The sequence below is a fragment of the Lepisosteus oculatus genome, chromosome 5, assembly GCF_040954835.1.
Source record: "Lepisosteus oculatus isolate fLepOcu1 chromosome 5, fLepOcu1.hap2, whole genome shotgun sequence".
Taxonomy (NCBI): Eukaryota; Metazoa; Chordata; class Actinopteri; order Semionotiformes; family Lepisosteidae; genus Lepisosteus; species Lepisosteus oculatus.
Genome location: NC_090700.1, coordinates 13,829,401 through 13,850,433, shown reverse-complemented (window position 1 = coordinate 13,850,433; position 21,033 = coordinate 13,829,401). Strand labels below are relative to the sequence as shown.

Sequence of the window (21,033 nt, the reverse complement as noted above, 5' to 3'; positions counted from 1 at the left end):
CAGACATGTCCAGCAGGCCCTCCTGTGACACATGGAGCACCACCTCTGTGGCAATTTGGGAAAGTTTGAGTTTCACAAGCCTGAGGTGGTGCTAGCTGCTCTCCTTGATGTGTCCATAGATGCACCCAAACAAAGTTGCAACAGTAAGGACTGCCCCACCTCGACCACCCTCAAACACTCTCAAACACATCTAGCGCTTCCTGGTTTCTTCTACCGTTTCATCAGAAACTAAATGTTTAATCATGGATCCCATCACTAGTCCTCCTAAAGATGGGCCTAGCCAAGGGAAGGGGACACCAAAGGAGCAGAAGGCCTTCAAGGATCTGAAAAGTGATTCACTTCACTTCTGATCCTTCACCACCCAGATCAGACTCTGACTTAAAAGTTGAAGTGGTTGCATCAGATTTTGGAGTGGGTGTGGTGCTGTCCCAAAGAATCAAAGCCCCACCTTTACTCTACCCCCTGCTCTTACTTCTCCTGGAATTTGTCTCCCAATGGAGTGCAATTACAATGTGGGAGACTGGATACTTCCTGCAGTGAAGATGGAAGCACCTTATCAAAGGAGCTTCACATCCTATAGTGGTCATGTCTGGAAGACCAAACACCTTAACCTTCAACATGGTCCTTAAGAAGACCACAAGAAGGGCAGTCTTGAAGTCACAGGGCAGTTAGGTGTAGTGAAGTAAGGTTGCCATTGATCTTTATCATAGTGCTTTTAAGCAAATACAATCTCTTGTCAAGAACTCCTAGGATCTTCCTATCAAATAGATGCGTGTACGCAATAATTACTAGATTTTTGTGTACATCTGTGCCAGACCAGCGTATTCTGCAGAAGGAATTTATTCATCATAAAGAGGATAGTATTCTAAGATTTGTGAAAGACTGCTAATTTAAACCAACATACAGTACTGTACAACATACTGATCTCAGTAGTGAGGTGATGTTGACCTAATACTACAGCCTTTGTTGTTAGTCATTCAACCAAAATACTAATGAATATCCAATATCTATATAGTCCATTTTATAGAAAACATGCATGTATTGAGCAAAACAGTTTTTAATTTTAAGTACTTAATTAATAATGTATCATTATTTAAAGGACAATGAAAATCAAAAGCATTCTCAGTGCTATCGTATGGAAAAACATATTATAAGTCAAAAGCACTAGTAAAAATTGTCAGAGTAATACCACAGAGTTTTTAAGACATATTTATGTCACACAGCAGTCTACTTTTTCTGAGTATTTCTTCCCTTATAACTTTGAGTAAAAACAATGGTATTCCCCTATTAATTCTCTTCAAAGAATTCACAACAGGCAGGGAAGGCAAGGGCTCAGGGCCTAGTTTCCTGATCACATACATGATACCATATTCCAGGTCCGTCTCACCTTCTCAGTATCAAATGAGCACCCTTATAACACAGAGGAATTGTCAAACCACTTGAGGACAATGTCATGACAGCTATGCTCTGGTGCTTTACGGTATGGCTTAGGGTAGAGTGCTGATATAGAGACAGCACACAGAATGAATTTCAGCATCATCTTTTTGTCAGGTACGAAACAGATATAGCACATCTAAATAAATTTACAATAGAGTTTATGTATTAAATTGGGGTTTGCATTTCATATAGATTAGTTAACTGAACTTATTTAATGAATAGAAAATAGAGAATTAATAGATAAACAAAACAAAAGTTCACATACCGCATAATATCCTTTCAATTCTGTAATAGTTGAAACTATATTACTGACAAATGAAATGGAAACAGAGCATGTGATGTTCATGAGAAGGAACAAGTAAATGATTATTCCATGCTGGAAACTGAAGAAAAGATACACAACATTTCGGCTGAGGAGATCTCTTCAGGTTTGATGTTCATATTGTTTCTGTTTTACTAGAATATTAAAATAATAATATTAACTCATTGTTAATATTACGGTTTTATCATCCCCTTTAATTTCCATTCCATTTTTTATTTTAGGTTTGAATGTGAAAAAACCTGTGAAAAGTGAAAAGGAGGATTTTGAAGCACTCTTTAAGCAGCTGGCAGCAATGGAGATAAACACCACTGTGGGGTTTCTGATATCTGGATTTCAGAATCTGCAGCACAGTGATTATTATTTCATATTCCTGGCTTTCATTTACCTTGCAACCCTGATAGCTAATATCATTCTAATGTCTGTAATATGGCTGTCAGAGTGTCTTCATACACCAAAGTACATGGCCGTTTTTAATTTATCTGTAGTAGATCTAAGCATTAGCACAGCTCTTATTCCAAAATGTATACATCAGTTTCTTTTTGATTCAAGACTTGTGTTATATGAGACATGTTTAGCTCAATTGTTCTTTGTTCATTCTTTCTATGCCTTAGAATCACTGTCCCTTGTTGTTATGTCTTACGAAAGGCTTGTATCTATTTGTTTTCCTCTGAGAAGTAGTACAATCAGCACAAACACCAGAATGTTCATTATTATTGTTTTCTGCTGGGTATTAACTTTTTCATATTTTATTGTTGTACTGATGTTCATAGCACGCTTGTCATTCTGCAGGCCTGTTCCTCTCATTAAGAGTTATTTCTGTGATCATGGACCAGTGTTTAAAGAGGCCTGCAGCAGCTACAGTGCAAACTGGACTATAGCCAGTGTTTATACTGTTACTTTCATTTTTCTGCCATTTGCATTGATTATTATATCATATGTGTGCATTATAGTTGCTCTTTCCAGGATTGCATCTGCACAAGGGAGGTGGAAGGCATTTAAAACGTGCACGGCTCACTTAGCCTTAGTGGTCATTTTTTTTGTTGCAGTGGGTTTTATAACACGCTTGGCATTCTGTGAACCTATTCCTGTCATTAAGAGTTATTTCTGTGATCATGGACCAGTGTTCAGAGCGGCCTGTAATGATAATAGTGCAAATTTAATTATAGGCAAAGTTTATACTGTTCTTTTCATTTTTACCAGTGGACACTGACTCCAGAATCCTCAACACATCTTTGGCAGCAACCCTGCCTCCTCTGCTGAATCCCATCATATACACTTTAAAAACTGAGGAGGTAATGGAGCAAATTAAGAATTTCTTGAGGAAGCAGAAGCCTGCTCCAGTAATTGTTTAGTACTGTAATTGATCCAGAAGTGTAATTTATCTCTGTAAGTAATAACAATGAATTAGCTTTCAGTGGTACGATGCAGTAGCAACACTTCAGCAAAAGTGAGGAAAGTTCAAAACAAAATGTAAAGTTTTTTGTATTTTTTTCAATTTGTTATAATTGTGCAAGTAAAAAAAAATAATTTTATCTCAAACATGACTAATAAAACATATCTTCCTTTTTCAATCTGATTATTGTTTTCCAGAAGTACAAATCTACAATTCAACATACAGTATTTGTTTACCTGTATTGATTTACTAATAATAAATGAAATAATAACAGTAGATTTCTTAATGGTTAAAATATTTAATATTGACGGTGCAATAATATTGTGAAGTACAGACCTACAGATTCTACACCCTATTCTATATTTTAATTTCTTCACAATTAATAATGACCTATCCTTCTCACATACAATTATTTATTGTTAATGTAATTTCTTAAGTAGTGTTTAGAAGTTATCTCATCAAAGTATGACATTCTGCCCAATTAGCTACTGGAGATGGATTCGAACAGTGGACGAAATAAAAAAAAAACACTAATTAAAAAATGTCACTACAGTATGTGATTCCTTTTCTTTCTAAATAAGATATAGTGCATACTGTATATAGCATATTAAATAAATTAACACTACCAGGCAGTTGATTTTGAACCTAAGATGAAAATGAATTCGAACTTTTAGCTAAAGTAGTTTTTTTTTAAACAATTTATGGAGTTTATAATAAAAGTTCAGAAGGGTAGAGAAGAGCAAGTTTCAGTGGTCAGTAATTCACAATCACTGCTAACCTTATTTCATCACCTAAAACCATTAGAAATATTAAATGTACATCATCCCTTTCTCTCCTTCGCATATGTATTTTTGCTTCCCACCTCTGCAGTTGCCTCTTGGTCACTCCTCACTCTGCACGGGGGTCCTATCTTCCTCATCATATTGATAGGAGATCAGCCCTCAGCCATGAAGGTTAAGAAAAATTTGACCAAAACACTCCATAATCTTTTCAGTGTACTTCATTCTTGGGTGTTGCTATTCCAAGTGAATGCTATTTAAAATATATCAATTAACCTATTACAACAACACTTTCTTCTTGTCACTTTGTATTTCCAGGCCATAGGTTAAATAAAAAAGGCAGAGTAAACTCTGGATGAGATTATAACAGTTTGCTTATATTATATTACAGACTGGATTGCATACAGTATTGCCTGTAAAGAGTGCAATAGATTGTACATGCTAATCATATGCATGATGTATTGTTAAATGAGTTTCAGATGCTGAGCAACAGGAAATCAGTCCTTAAACTTATCATGCTGTTCTACAACACAAGTCACTAAAATTGTGATATACTGTACACACTTAGGACTCACATGTTCAGTAGAAAGGATAGCCTAAATGACACCAAACAAAAAGAAAATAATACTTTACTCCATTTAATGAACTACTAACACTGTACCTAAGCCTCCTTTTTAGTGTGAGATATAATCATTTCATTTATTCATTCTTAACAGACTTTCAATACAGCCAGGTCTTATAAGTAAAGTCACACACACAGTGCACAAACAATTTTTAAAATGACAACAGCTTCTGTAAGGCTTCTCTCTCCATTTTCTATTTTTTTCACATTCTTTCTCCTTCACACTGAGTTGCATTTCTACTGGGAAATTGATTTTTCTTGGGCATGATTAATGTTAACAAGCAGAATATTCAACACGTTCCTCAACAGCTCATGCACAGCAAAGAAACCAAAAAAATTATGCATAAAAGGCTGTACTTTTTCAAAGTTCATGCAGATAGCTTTGGCTTCCAGCATACTGGGAGATTCACATTTTCAGAAATATTAACCCACATTTAAAGGTGAGTATTGGAAATCTAATGTTTCAATTATCTTAGGTACAATAGGCATCTTATTAAGAATGTCAGTTAAAAGAATATAATTTAACGTGCAAGAAGAAAATGATACATGAGAAAATCATAAAGAAACTACAATGATTTAGATGTTGAGGCACAATCAGCTGGCCTGATATTGTCTTAATAATAATAAACTGCGACAATACAGCATTTTTTTTTTTTAATGCATAAAGAGATAGACAGTGCTGTAAATGCAACACATTATTATTATTATTATTATTATTATTATTGCATTTCAATAATATTTCAATTTCAATGCTTACACTTGTTATACAACTGGTATTTAAAGAGAAACTAGAGGTTTTTTTTAACCTTTAGACTGTCTCTTAATAAAACCCGCCTTCAACATGCAAGGAAAATTCAAGTCACAATATTTTATTTGCCCTGAAAAATCAGGGTAAATTCTACAAGATATATGGTTTAGATTTGGACACATTTTTTATTAAACCGGAGTTCATCTTTTATTTACAGGTCCTGGAAAAAGAATTGCAAGACACACATTTACCATGAACTCCTTTAACGCAGCAGCTCCTGTCTACAGCCTTTTTGTTAAACCTCAGGGATTTTATATCAATGGCTTTATCAATATGCCATACATACGATATTATTTTATTTTCTTAAGCCTTGTTTATGTTATATCTGTGATGGGAAACTCATTAATTTTATGTATTATATCCATGGAGCGAAGTCTTCACACCCCTAAGTATGTGGCTCTTTTTAATCTTGCTGTGGCTGACATGTGTACGAGCACAGCTATTATTCCGAAAATGATTGAGACATTTCTCTTTGATGCTCGGTTCATCACGTATGAAGCCTGTTTGGCCAATATGTTTTTTGCCTTTTTATTTCCTACCATGCAGTCTCTCACTCTTGTTATACTAGCTTATGACAGGTTTGTTGCTATCTGTTTTCCACTGAATTATCATATAATCATCACAATCAATAGGATGATTGTAATAATAACCACAGTATGGGGTGTTGCAGTAACAATAATACTTATAACTGTAGTTTTAATTACCAGACTATCCTTTTGTAAATCAACTGTGATAGAGAGTTATTTTTGTGATCACGGACCTGTGTATTATCTTGCTTGCAATGATAAATATCCAAATTTAGTAATGGCATTTTTCAATATTACAACAGTTCTCTTAGTACCATTAGTACTGATTATATTATCTTATATTTGTATATTATTTGCATTATTAAAAATTGCATCACAAGAAGAACGTAGGAAAGCATTCAATACCTGTACTTCCCATCTAATGTTAGTGGCAGTTTTCTACCTACCAATATTAGGAATATACTTTGCAACAATAACCAGCAAAATTAATCCAGATATCAGAGTTCTAAGTACTTCACTGTCGTGCTCCATTCCATCTCTACTGAACCCTTTTATTCATGCTTTAAAAACAGAGGAGATCAAAGAATCATTTAAAAAAATAATAAAAAGGAACCGAACATGATGCTGAGGATTTAGTCATTTCTTGCTGCTACATAGTTTATTAGTTATTTTGATCAAAGCCAAGATGAATCATCTCATTTAATCTTTTAGTATTGGTTGGTATTTTGAAGTTTCATTTGTTTTATATTGTAGATATTGTTTATCGTGATATTAATTTGTTGTCAATTTTGAATTGTCAGTAATTTTCACGAGACACATCATGTGGCCTGTAACACATAGTACACTTCAGTTATTGAATTGTATTCTAATTAGATTAACACAACAGGGAAAACTTATTTTTCTTAATTCTACGAAATGTTGCATATCTCTAAAAAGAACAAGTGGATTTACAGTAAATGCAATGAAATTCTGTAGTTTATATCAAAATGTGCTTGATAAAAGAGGTAGGAGCCAATGTTTTCATATTTAACAAGATCTGTGAATTAATAAAATGTTTTAAAAGTAGAACCACAAACATGTTCCTTTTTAACTTCTTGATTTTGCAACATCACAGAGCCACGATTAATAAAAGACTCTGGATTCTAGTAACATAATAAATGATTAAGAGCTTTGACAGTTTTGTCTTCAACCGCTAAGAAACAAGTTGGAAACCTTGGTGAGTACAAAACAGCAGTGACTTCATATTTGAAATTCCCACAGTTGCATTTCTTGTTAAACAGAATTAGATCTGGTAAATATAGCTAACGTATGTAAAGTATTAGAATATTTCTTGTTCTTTGTTTATTTTGTAATTGTGCAAAAGAGCTAGACAATACTGTTACACTGTAACTGTGTTGCAACCTTTTTCATCATGCTCATTAAACACTGTGCATGGAACAAAGCCTTCATACACCAAAGTATGTGGTCATGTTTTAATTTGGCTCAATTATATTGAGATGGGTAGAAGCACAGCTTTTAATCCTAAAATGATTGAGACCTTTCCCTTCGAACCCTACTCTATTCAATATGAAGCCAACTTGTTCAGTATCATTTTTGTGTTAGTGAACTTCATGCAGTCACTAACTCTTGTACTACCCTTTGACAGCTTTTTGCTACTGTATATGCTTTCCATTAAATTATTAGATCATTACTAGAGGCAAGATGGTTTTGAATCCTGCAGTAGTATGGATTCTGACGGCTCCCCTTTTGTGGATGGGTGTTGGTTTAGTTACCAGATTGTCATTCTGTATCTCTATTGTGATAAAAACGCTATTTCTTTGTCCATGGAGTTGTGTATTAAATTGCCTGTAATAATTCTCCAAGTCATATTTATGCACAAATATGTATTTAAGTTTTCCTTTTTATAGCAATAAATCTGATTGCATCATCTTATGTGTATATTGTTTTTGCATTGTTGAAAATTTAATTGAGGTAGAAAGTATTTAAAAGCAATGAAAACTGGCACTTCCCTCCTGATCTTAGCAACTATGCTTTATTTTCCAATACTTGTCAACTACTTGAGCAATGTATCGTGTGCACACTAGAGCCTTTCTGGGACAGCAGATTCCCCCACACCAACTGCTCAAAAAGTAGGACCGCAATAGCTGAATTACTTGAAAGCTTCAAGAGTAAGAATTCTCCTTGAAAAGAAAATGTAGAAACATGGTTGTGATATGATTATTAGGAGGCCATGATTGTGAAAATAGCTATAGTATGGGGTTTTGCAACAGTGATAATAATGACTCTAGTAGTTTTAATTACCAGACTCTCGTTTTGTAAATCAACTGTGATAGACAGCTACTTTTGTGATCATGGACCTCTGTATCGTCTTGCTTGCAATGACAATTTTCCATATTTAATAATGGCTTTTTATAGTATTGCTATGATACTCTTTGTACCATTAGTACTGATTATATTATCTTATGCTTGTATATTATATGCATTATTAAAAATCGCATCACTAGAAAGACGCTGGAAAGCATTCAATGCCTGTACTTCCCATCTAATGTTGGTAGCAGTTTTCTACCTACCAATATTAGGGACATACATTACAGCATCCAGCAGCACGCTTCATCCAAATGCTAGAAGAAGTTCTTCACTGTCAAGCTCCATTCCATATCTACTGAACCCTATTATTTATGTATTAAAAACAGAGGAGATTATAGAATCATTTTAAAAAATAATCAAAAGGAGCTGAGATTGAAACAAAAAGTCAGAGATCAAGAGGAGTAGTAATTTCTTGTTGCTACACAGTTCATTCTGACAAAAGCTAAAGCCGTTGCTTGAATTAGTAAGTATTATCATGTCTGTTATAAAACAATGTGGTTAATTCCTTTTGTTTGGGTGTAATAATAGTTAGATATCACTACACAGAAAGCTGTCTCCAGTTGCTTTTATTCTCATTCTAGGAACATGGTGAGCACCTCTTTAACATGATATGTTTTTTCTAGGAACACTATAGCTTTTCTCAACCTCTGGTAGGTTGGAGTGTGCATAAACAACAAGATAAAATGCTAAAGAACTTAGTTTAATCATTTAATTTTTAAATGATTTGAAAGTTTCATTCATTTGTTATTGTAGATATTTGTAGACTTTTTAATTGTGATAAATACTGTATAGCAAAATTTAGCATGTGAAACTGCATCCCTCTATTCTGCATTCTTCCAAGATGATCAAGTGGATTTAAATACACTAAAATTCTCAAGTTTACATCAAAATGTACTTGTTAAAATAGATTTCAGATTTAATGAGACCCTTGAATGAAAACAATGTTTTAAAAGCAAAGTAGAAACTCAAACATGTTCCTCTTTACCTTCTTGATTCTGCTATTAATGCTGATGTGTTTTAAGAACAGAACACAGAACACTGAGCATGATATTTCTATAGAAGGTAAATTCCTTAGCTAAATTTCAAGCAAAAATCACAAACTAAAAACATCACAGAACTGTGATTCACAAACAACTCTGGATTCCTGTGACATACAAATCCAAAAGGCTGAGAGAGTTTTGATTTAAACATTGAAAAAACACTTTGGATAACTTTCTTTTCCTCATTCTTTGTAAATCTCCAAATGTCTTTGGTGAGTACAAAACAATGATCACCTGACTGATATTTGATATTCCTACAATTAATTTCTTTTAAAATAGAAACTGAACAAGTAAAATTAGCAACCATACTGTATGTAAAGCATTACTATGTTCTGTTGTTTATTTATATCTGTCAAAGAGAACTAGGGAAAACTTGTACTGTAACTGTGTTGCAAATTGTTTCGTTGTGCTCTTTATGTACTATACTGTACATGGAGCAAAGACTTCATTCGCCAAAGTTTGTGGCCATGTTTTGATTTGCCTGTGGATAACATAGATAACATATGTAGCAGCACAGCCCTTACTAATAAGATGATTGAGACCTTTCTCTTTTATTCCTAGTTCATAAGATATTGTAACGCATAAGGCCGACATTGCAGGTTGTGCGAGCCGGCTTACCAGAGAGGTGACGTCACCGCCCTTCCCTGTGAATAGCAGGGACCGCAGCCACCGGGCTGATGGGAGATTTCCCTTTAGCTCAGCTGGCTGGGTCCCTGTTGACTGATGCCAGAGGCCCGGGTTTGAGTCCCCAGTGGTAGGAGGCGGCAGTGGAGAGGGCACATACCCATGTGAACCTGAGAGCGCTACATTATGAAGCCAGCTTGGTCAGTATGATTTTTGCGTATGTTTTTACTTTCATGCAGTCACTGTCTCTTGTACTATCCTTTGACAGGTATGTTGCTATATTGTATGCTTGGTTTTGAATCTGGCAATAATATGAAGTCTGACTGCTGAACTTTTGAGGATGATGTGTTGGTTTAGTTACCAGACTGTCATTCTGTAACTCTATTGAGATTAAAAGGTATTTTTGTCTTTTAGGACCTGTGTATCAAAAAGCCTGAATTAATTCTCCATGTCACATTTATGTATGAATATGTTTTTCAGTTTTCCTTTGATACCAATGAATCTGATTGCATTATCTTATGTGTGTATTGTTATTTGAACTGTTGAAAGTTACTGTACATCATGGGAAGAGTATTTAAAAACAATGAAAACCTTCCAATCTAGTCTTAGTAACTCTGATTTACCTTCAAATATGTGACTACATTAATGCATTATTTTCTACCATATTTCCAAAAGCCCGAATTTTAAATATATCCTTGTCTTCCACAAATCCACTGATGCTGAATCACATCATTTATTGTTTAAAAACTGAGGAGAATTGTAAAGCAAAAATACAGTTTTAAATAAAAAGGTACTAATAACTTTTGAGGAACCATAAAATTTAAAGTGGATTTGGCTGTTTCAAATGTACATGGTGCACTTTGTTTCCTTAAATTAAAAATATAATTTAATTTTATGAGCACATTAATTAGATAGTTTTGAATACTCATATCAAATGAAGCACACATGGCAAGTTTTTTTATAAAATATTATAAAAAAGATTATATACTTGTCAGTTTTCTGGCCTCAATAACAGCTTTATGTTTTGTCCTGTTGTGTCTCTGCAGCACTTTGTTGGTTCTCCAAAACTGTGGGAGTATTTGGGAATTGTTCCTGAGATTGTTAACCTGTTGTGGACATTTGTTAGTCCACAGTAAGGTGTGCATAAAACAAAATGAAGAAAAAGAAAGCTACAACATTTGGCAGTTCATCTTGTTATTTGTCTATACTGTACAGTACATTTCAGTGGGCTGCTGAAGAGCTAATGGAAACTTATTTGTCATAAGACCTGTAAGTTAAGTTGCTGTGCAAATGAAAATAAGTATTTATCTTTGACTGAAACAATTTAACAAAATAACAATTGTGATAAGTTGTGTCAGTGCCAAAAAAGGCACATTTGCATGAGCAACTTTATCCATATATGAAGTACAATACACCTTGTAACACCCAGTGAACTTCAGTACATTATATGAATTATAGTTTATTACAACAACAGAAAAAAATGAAATGTTTTATTTTCTTAGTTCAAATAGGCTGTATTTACAAGCCCTAGGTTGTATAAATAAATTAAATGACAATAACATTCTCTACTTTATATCAAACATTACTTGTTAGAAAGTAGGAGACAATGCCTTAATGTGTAATAAGACAAGCAAGTGAATATGATGAATTTGAATATGAATTTGACATGCCTGAGGGAGTAACACAAAAAGTTTCTAAGTTACTTTGTTGTTTCTATTGTTTAAAATAAAAGGTGTAAAATGTTTTTAACTTTCAAAGCACAACACATCTCCACAAGGAAGTGCTGATGCCACTGAACAATGCCTAATTAAATTACACTTCATTGGGACAGCAACAGATACATGATTAGGATACGATGTCTTCGGATAGATTTCGTCTATCTCAATGCTTTCATATTAATAGCTTTTCTGACAATCAATATGTAAAGCACTGTTATATGCTCTGTGCTTTGTTTATGTCTTAGCTGGTCTAGAGAACAGTTTTCTCATGTTCATTACATAAGTAAACTTGCTTTTCTATTGGGAAATTGAGTTCTCTTGAGCACTGTATGATTAATGTTGACATAGAGATGATTCAACAGTCCCCCATCAGCTCATAACAAAGACATCAAAGAGCTTCATTTATAAAAGGCTGTACTCAATCACAGTTTATGCATATAGCTTCCAACTTAATGGAAGATTCCCAATTTCAGAAATATTTGCACACATGTTAAGGTGAGTACTGTATATGAAATCTAATGTTTCAAATTTCTTAGGTACCATATGCACTGAATTTACAACTTTAATAAGAAACAAATGTATTTTAACACGTGAAAGAAAAGAATCAGAAACATGATACGCTCATATAGAAATGGTGCAATAATTTAGATGCTGAAGCACAATAATGTAGCCTGATTTTGCCTTAAAATATTAAGAACTGTGACACCACATTAGTTATCTTTTGAATGTATAAATGCATTAAAGCCAAACTCAATCATCATCAAAATCAGCGCTATTATTATTATTATTATTATTATTATTATTATTATTATTATTATTATTATTATTATTATTATTATTGTGGTGGTGCCCTAGGTTCAGTTCCTGGACAGCCATTTTTGTTGAGTTTGTATGTTACTTTTTTCTTGCTGTGATGCTTATAGGAAAAAGTGGCCTGGTGTGAGTGTGCTCCATGCACTTCAAAAAATGTTTTTTTTATTTGTTTCGGCAATAGAAACAAAAAAACATCCTAAACACCCAAAAGCTTGAAATGTCTATGCTGACATTGGTCATGAAATTAGTATTTTAAAGAAAATTTGAGGTCACACTTAAAGTTTAGACTATTTTTATGTAAATAAAAATCTCTTCAAAGTAGGAGGATCTGGGAATGTCAACATGAAAGAAATATTCAAGCCACAATATTGAAAAACCTGGTAAAATTCTACATATATAGGGTTTTGATTTGGACCCATTTTTTATTAAACTCCGTTTCATTTTATATTTACAGATCCTGGAGACACAACTGCAAGACACAAATCTGGCATGAGCTCCTTGAATTCAACAGTTCCTCTTTATTCTCTGTTTGTCCGGCCTCAGGGGTTTTATATCAATGGCATTATCAATATGCCGTATATACGATATTATTATATATTCCTGAGCCTTGTTTATGTCATATGTGTGTTAGAAAACTCCTTCATTATGTTCATTATATACATGGAGCAAAGTCTTCACATCCCTAAGTATGTGGCTCTTTTGAATCTGGCTGTAGCAGACATTTGTGCCAGCACAGCTCTTATTCCTAAAATGATTGAGACATTTCTCTTTGATTCTCGGTTCATCACATATGAAGCCTGTTTGGCCAATATGTTTTTTGCCTTTTTATTTCCTACCATGCAGTCTCTCACTCTTGTTATACTAGCTTATGACAGGTTTGTTGCTATTTGTTTTCCAATGAATTATCACATCATCATCACAAACAATCGGATGATTGTGATAATAACCATAGTATGGAGTTTTGCAACAGTGATAATAATTACTCTAGTAGTTTTAATTACTAGACTGTCCTTTTGTAGATCAACTGTGATAGAGAGCTACTTTTGTGATTATGGACCTGTGCATCGTCTTGCTTGCAATGACAATTCTCCAAATTTAATAATGGCTTTTATTGGTATTGCAATATTACTCTTTGTACCATTAATACTGATTATATTATCTTATGTTTGTATATTATTTGTATTATTAAAAATCACATCACTAGAAGGACGCTGGAAAGCATTCAATACCTGTACTTCCCATCTAATGTTGGTGGCAGTTTTCTACCTACCACTATTAGGAATATACTTTGTAGCAGTTACCAGCACACTTCATCCAAATGCTAGAATTCTAAGTACTTCACTGTCAAGCTCCATTCAATATCTACTGAACCCTATTATTCATGCATTAAAAACAGAGGAGATTAAAGAATCAATTAAAAACATATTCAAAAGGAACCGAGTATGAAACAAAAAGTTAGAGATCAAGAGGAGTACACATTTCTTCTTGCTACAGTACACAGTTCATTAGTCATTTTGACAAAAGCCAAAGCAATTGCTTGAATGAGTAATTAGTATCTCTCTTGACAATGTATTTCATCCCATTTGTCTGGGTGTTATAAAGTTAGATGCCAACACGTGGAAAGCAATATCCAGCTACTTTTATTCTCATTTGAGGAATGTGGTGAGCACCTCTTTAATAATGTTTTTTCTAGGTGGACTGCAGCTTTTCTCAGACTTTGGTAGGGTGGATTGTGCATTAGCAGCAAGATAAACTGCATTAATTTATTTCAATCAATGAAGGTTTCCTTAACTCAGTAATTCTTTTCTGTATTCTATTGTATGATGGGATGTTTTCTATTTAATGAAAATAAATTACTCTGAAAATGTATTTTCAGATTCATTAACATGATAAAATCCATTTAAGTCATGCATTCAATTCTTTAATGTGGGAATTGCATTTTGTAGTTGGTATTTTATTAAATTATTTTTAGAATGCAACAGCATTATACATAACAAATATTTTGGTAAATCATCAACAATATTTTCATTTATTTTACACACATAATTATTTAACTGATAATTTCACATCTGGTTTTTAATATTAATATGTATGCTGTAGCCATATTATGGGTAATCATTTGCTCTGTGTGAGAATTAATTGCAAAACGTAAAAAAACATAGTCTTTTTACAAAATGTTACACTTTATTTGATATTTTTAAAAGATTTATAATAATTTTTAGTTATAAAATCAATGATTTTTTAGTACCTTATCTTGGAATTATATTTCGTAACTGTGTTTTTTATTTTTTTTACTGAGCTTTCTGTGAAAAGCATAGAAAATACTTAAAACATCCAAATAAACTATATACGTTGAAAGTACGATTTAACAGAAATAGTGCAATACATTACATTTAGTAAAGTACAGATGCAGCCATTCAAAGTTCACGGTACAAACCCGTACCGCGGGCAGCTACCCACAAGCCACCGCAGTCTACCGCAGTAAGTGATTGGCTGGCCAAAATGACCGACAGAGGCACTCGTGGTGTATTGGTCGGTAGTGAAAAGATTTAATCATTTAATCTCTTTACTGTGCAAGTTTTAATCCGCTTAGTATTGAATATTTATATGGAATTTTACCACTAAAGGGAAATTTTAGTAGCTGAGCATAAAAAGAAGAGGAGCATAACGCATCTGAAGGTCATAAACAATATTAATTTAGGAACATAAACATATTACTGTACTGTATGTAAACTGTACTGTATATGGCTGGTCTTGGTAGTTTAAAGAAAAAATACACACCAGTCTTCCATTTCTTCCTAAACATTTTAAGCATCAAAGTTTTATGAAACAGTCCCCAAATATGCGATTGCTGTATGGAATGAATTTTTAATTTAAAAAAAGTATTTAACATGAAAATTAAGCCGTTTACATTCCTCCGCCTGAGAATATAGTCACTTGTTGCTATGCAACACAGAAACACAGCCACAGGTAACTAGCAAAGAGAGGACATTAGCTAGCCAATATGATAAAAGAATAAATTATTTGTTTATTTCTTTTGCACATTTATTTGAACATTTCCATCGATTGTACAAGCACTTGGAAACTCTCCAATCCCTTTAATGCTCCGGGCATTCTCCCGGTCTGGCGCCAGTCTGTGTCTTCTAGGATATAATGCCGGCGATTTGTGTTAAAATTGGGTTTCCAATAACGCCGCAGCAAACTCTTGTTTTTATGTCCACTATAACGGACAATCTCCCTTGCTTTTAACCGAGCGTTTCATAATTTCCTAACATGAAAATTCTGGGGTGTCCCTTCCCAGAGATTACGGTAAGCTTCAGAATGGTGATTGGCTGACACCATCTGACACCCCTCTGACTGGGGAAAAATAAACTTGCTGATCTGTTCTACATAGGAGGAAGAAAACAGCATATGCTGCTTCTATTCGAAATGTGTATTTTAAAAGTTTAATTAGGAAGTAAAAACCTTACAGTGTACACAGATTTCTAAGCTGATCAGGAGTAAGAAAAATGTTTCTCGCATAAAAAGTGGTTATTAACTATCTAAATCTGTTTTATTTATTTTATTTTTATTTAGATTAAGAGTTCCTGTCAACCCCATTTCCATTTAAATCGCAAACCTGTGTTTAATTAAATATTTTTATTGATTCACAATCTGGCAGTGCAACGTAAATCGTTATCTTTGTCTATCTTTGACCTCTCTGTCCAGCAAATTAATAATAAACTTTTTTTTCGTCATCTCCGCTTTAAAGGTACCCCCATAATATTTTATTTCATTGCACTTTGACAGATTGTCTTTAAATCAATTGTTGTCAGAATATACCCACCTCCAAACGAGAACAAAATTGCAACGATTTTATTCTGGCTGTTTCAGTAACTTAAAGTAAATATTTAGTAATAATTTAACAATATATGTAAATGTTTTAAGATATGTTTATGCTGTGAATGTCTGTAGATTGTATCTTATTTTTAGTTTTTGTTTTGTTTCACGTTAATTTTAAAAGGGAATCTTGATTAAAATACTTTTATTTTTTCAAACAGAATTCACATTCGCTGCAGCCAAATGGCCTTGCAGATCAGATATCAAGGAACAAATCTATTATGTTTATGTTTATGGGCTCCTCAATGGAATTGCTTTAACATGCTAATGTGTTGGTGTAACACTCTGTGTCTACAGTACATTGTAAACAAACCAATTTCACAGGTATTTTCAACCCCCAGCCACTGTTGTTTCATTGGTTATCCTATAAAGCGCTTTGAGGAGCCACCTTTAAAGGCGCTATATAAAATAAAGTTTATTATTATTATTATTAATATTGATAATATTTTTCCTCCCAGAACTTGTAAATTGTTGTTGTTATTGTTGTTGTTATCCTGTAAAGCGCTTTGAGAAGCATACTGTCCAGCTTGTCAGGTGCATTCTCTTGTAAAATAATAAGTAGAGCTTATTATTTTACAAGAGAATAGAGCGACATCATCGGCCGTTCACTGTCCATCTTCCCGCTTCTGACACCAATGTAATGAATTTGAGTTCGTTGAGAACGAACACAGAGACTCAAACTTGTGGAGTTAAAAACTGCGCTTTATTTCTTCTCCGTCACCACCCGCCAGCAGAACTCCCGCACCAAGTCGAGAGAGAGACACAAGACAAGCCTGCCAAGAGCGCAGGCCCAAGAGAGAGAGAGAGAGACACCAAAGGGTGCGGAACCAGAGCTCGGGCCCGAGAGAGAGAGACAGAGAGAGAGAGACACCAAGGGGTGCGGAACCAGGGAACTATTTACATGGGAAACAGGCGATCTCCCTAGGCTGTACGCCCGTTTCACTGTTACCTGGATACCTCTTTGGGGATATCCTCTATATCCTCTTGGGGGGAATATCCTCTTGGGGGATATTCTAACAGCAAGTGATTATAAGACGATCTGTCAAAGTGCAATGAAATACAATATGCTGGACAGTATGCTTCTCAAAGTGCTTTACGGGATAACAACAATAACAACAACAATTTTACAAGTCCTGGGAGGAAGAATATCATCAATATTAATAATAATAAACTTTATTTTATATAGCGCCTTTTTAAAAAAAAACTTTTTTTAAATGCATTTGCATTTCCACACAGAGCAGTGTTTACTTGAACATGGAGATGCCATACTGAAAAAAATCCTGCACACAACCATTGCAGCGGAATTTGCATCGTTTGGCAGTCTATGATTCATACAAGTGGTGGTGGATTTGGAGACAAAATGTATTTACATTACACAGAGACTCAGTAGCAAAAGCAATTAGCAATATCAAAATAGCAATATTATGGACACACAATTGACTTTTTTTTTTAAAACTTTTTTTGACAGCTTGTTTTTGTTGACGGCTTGACATAAGTTTATCAGTGAAAAGACCACTGGCATTCTTCCTCCCCCTCAGAGTAGAATAGAATTTATTATTAACACAATTTATTAGTGTTAAATTTAATATTATTGATTACTAATAGTTTATGCTAACACCTAGCTTTCTAAACGCGTAAAGCACTACCGTAAGTACTGTACAATAAGTACTTACTGTACTGTACTTAAGAACTACTAGTTTAAGCAAAAAAAAGGGGTTTTGGTTTATAGATACATATATTTAGATATTTAGATCCTTAAATTAATATAATTATTAATTTCTTTAGATACGTGATTACATATTCTTAATTATAAAACAGATAATTCCAGTCCTGGAATCTGACTAGTTGACACCCTTCCGAAGCGGTACCATAATCTCTGGTATACGGACGCCCCAGAAATTTGACTTTTTACTGTGTGATACATTTTCTTAGCATCGATAAGAAAGCCTAGATAAAAGAGCTTGGATTCTAATGTATCTGATACAAGTATCTTTTAATTAATACAGTCTTTGTTGTGCTCTTGAGGATCCTCGTGATGTTTTGAGCTCTGGTTGAAGATAAGTGTCGCAGTTTAAATAATTTTCATTGTTAGAAATTATGAAATGCTCTGTTAACTTTTAAAACACAACACATCTCCACAAGGAAGTGCTGATGCCACTGAACAATGCCTAATTAAATTACACTTCAATGAGACAGCAACAGATACATGATTAGCAAAAGAGTCTGGTCTTCTGATAGATTTCTTCTATCTCAATGCTTTCATATTAATAGCTTTTCTGACAATCGATATGTAAAGCACTGTTATATGCTCTGTGCTTTGTTTATGTCTTAGCTGGTCTAGAGAACAGTTTTCTCATTACATAAGTAATAAATAGTCTTCACACACATATGCAGTTCCTTTTAAATTGACATGAAACATGCACAGCCAAACAGCTCTTTTTATAAAGAAATGTTTATCACTTTTGAATACTACTTGGCCATTTTTTAATTTGTGTGAAATTAGCCTTTACTTTCATGTTCACCATAAAGGATGACCTAAATTATTCTTAATAAAAAGAACACTGCTCAATAGTTTACTACATAATGAATTGTTAATATCTAATTCTCCTTTTTAGTGTGAGAATTAGGCATTGTACCTATCTACTCTCAATAAACTTTTAATACAGTCAAGTTTTATGTAGGTAAAGTTGTACAAAATAAACATTTTAAACATGATAGCCCCTTTTGTAAGTCTTCTCCCCCTAATTTCTACTTTTGTACATTCTAACTTTCTCCTTCACACAACTTGCTTTTCTATTGGGAAATTTAGTTCTCTTGAGCACTGTATGATTAATGTTGACATTATGATTCAACAGTCCCCCATCAGCTCATAGCAAAGACATCAAAGAGCTTCATTTATAAAAGGCTGTACTCAATTACAGTTTATGCATATAGCTTCCAACTTACTGGAAGATTCCCAATTTCAGAAATATTTGCACACATGTTAAGGTGAGTACTGTATATAAAATCGAATGTTTCAAATTTCTTAGGTACAGTATGCACTGAATTTACAACTTTAGTGAGAAACAAATATATTTTAACACATGAAAGAAAAGAATCAGAAACACGATACGCACATATAGAAATGGTACAATAATTTAGATGCTGAAACACAATAAGCTAGCCTGATTTTGCTTTAAAATATTAAGAACTGTGACACCATATTAGTTATCTTTTGAATGTATAAATGCATTGAAGCCACACTGAATCATCATCATCAAAATCAGCACTACTATTATTATTATTATTGTGGTGGTGCCCTAGGTTCAGTTCCTGGACAACCCGTTTTTGTTGAGCTTGTATGTTCTTAATTTCTTGCTGTGATGCTTCTAGGAAAAAGTGGCCTGGTGTGAGTGTGCTCCATGCACCTCAAAAAATGTTTTTCATTTGTTTCGTCAATAGAAACAAAAAAACATACCCATAGGCTTGAAATTTCTGTGCTGGCATTTGTCATGAAATTAGTATTTTAAAGCAAAATTAGAGGTCACACTTAAAGCTTAGACTATTTTTCTGTTAAACATATATCCCTTCAAAGTAGGGGGATCTGGGAACTTCAACATGAAAGAAATATTCAAGCCACAATATTGAAAAACCTGGGAAAATTCTACACATATAGGGTTTCAATTTGGACCCAGTTTTTATTAACCTAAATTTAATTTTATATTTACAGGTCCTGGGGACACAACTGCAAGACACAAATCTGGCATGAGCTCCTTGAATTCAACAGTTCAACTTTATTCTCTGTTTGTTCGGCCTCAGAGGTTTTATATAAATGGCGTTATTAATATGCCATATATACAATATTATTATATATTCCTGAGCCTTGTTTATGTCATATGTGTATTAGAAAACTCCTTCATTATATTCATTATATACATGGAGCGAAGTCTTCACACCCCTAAGTATGTGGTTCTTTTGAATCTGGCTGTAGCTGACATGTGTGCCAGCACAGCTATTATTCCTAAAATGATTGAGACATTTCTCTTTGATTCTCGGTTCATCACATATGAAGCCTGTTTGGCCAATATGTTTTTTGCCTTTTTGTTTCCTACCATACAGTCTCTCACTCTTGTTATACTAGCTTATGACAGGTTTGTTGCTATTTGTTTTCCACTGAATTATCACATCATCATCACAAACAATTGGATGATTGTGATAATAACCATAGTATGGTGTTTTGCAACAGCGATGATAATTACTCTAGTAGTTTTAATTACTAGACTGTCCTTTTGTAAATCAACTGTGATAGAGAGCTCCTTCTGTGATCACGGGCCTGTGTATCGTCTTGCTTGCAATGACAATTTTCCTAATTCAATAATGGCTTTTATTAGTATTGCAGTATTACTCTTTGTACCATTAATACTGATTATATTATCTTATGCTTGTATATTATATGCATTATTAAAAATTGCATCACTAGAAGGACGCTGGAAAGCATTCAATACCTGTACTTCCCATCTAATGTTGGTGGCAGTTTTCTACCTAACGATATTAGGAATATACTTTGCAGCATCTAGTAGCACACTTCATCCAAATGCTAGAATTCTAAGTACTTCACTGTCACGCTCCATTCCATATCTGCTGAATCCTATTATTCATGTATTAAAAACAGAGGAGATTAAAGAATCAATTAAAAAAATATTTAAAAGAAACCGAGTATGAAAC

At 33.8% G+C, this 21,033-nt stretch overlaps 4 protein-coding genes across 4 annotated transcripts; all 4 read left to right on the top strand.

The window, feature by feature from the left end:
- The first annotated feature begins 242 nt into the window (after positions 1 to 242).
- Positions 243 to 2,969, top strand: LOC138239079 (olfactory receptor 1E16-like). The gene is made up of 2 exons (XM_069189707.1): positions 243 to 330; positions 1,981 to 2,969. Exons 1-2 carry the CDS (start codon positions 243 to 245, stop codon positions 2,967 to 2,969), a joined length of 1,077 nt encoding a protein of 358 aa, XP_069045808.1.
- Positions 2,970 to 5,553: 2,584 nt separating this feature from the next.
- Positions 5,554 to 6,510, top strand: LOC138239078 (olfactory receptor 1500-like). The gene has a single exon (XM_069189706.1). The coding sequence runs from the start codon at positions 5,554 to 5,556 to the stop codon at positions 6,508 to 6,510; it is 957 nt and encodes a 318-aa protein (XP_069045807.1).
- A 6,429-nt stretch (positions 6,511 to 12,939) lies between these two features.
- On the top strand, positions 12,940 to 13,896 carry LOC138239125 (olfactory receptor 1-like). The gene has a single exon (XM_069189757.1). The coding sequence runs from the start codon at positions 12,940 to 12,942 to the stop codon at positions 13,894 to 13,896; it is 957 nt and encodes a 318-aa protein (XP_069045858.1).
- A 6,177-nt stretch (positions 13,897 to 20,073) lies between these two features.
- Positions 20,074 to 21,030, top strand: LOC138239124 (olfactory receptor 1-like). The gene has a single exon (XM_069189756.1). It carries the CDS (start codon positions 20,074 to 20,076, stop codon positions 21,028 to 21,030), a length of 957 nt encoding a protein of 318 aa, XP_069045857.1.
- Positions 21,031 to 21,033: the final 3 nt, after the last annotated feature.

What these genes read in the sequence shown, in the direction of transcription:
- LOC138239125 (XM_069189757.1), top strand. Translation starts at nt 12,940, where the DNA reads ATGAGCTCCTTGAATTCAACAGTTCCTCTTTATTCTCTGTTTGTCCGG.
- LOC138239124 (XM_069189756.1), top strand. Translation starts at nt 20,074, where the DNA reads ATGAGCTCCTTGAATTCAACAGTTCAACTTTATTCTCTGTTTGTTCGG.
- LOC138239078 (XM_069189706.1), top strand. Translation starts at nt 5,554, where the DNA reads ATGAACTCCTTTAACGCAGCAGCTCCTGTCTACAGCCTTTTTGTTAAA.
- LOC138239079 (XM_069189707.1), top strand. Translation starts at nt 243, where the DNA reads ATGGATCCCATCACTAGTCCTCCTAAAGATGGGCCTAGCCAAGGGAAG. An exon ending in GGCCTTCAAGGATCTGAAAA is followed by an intron (nt 331 to 1,980) that starts GTGATTCACTTC and finishes TTTTTATTTTAG; the next exon opens with GTTTGAATGTGAAAAAACCT.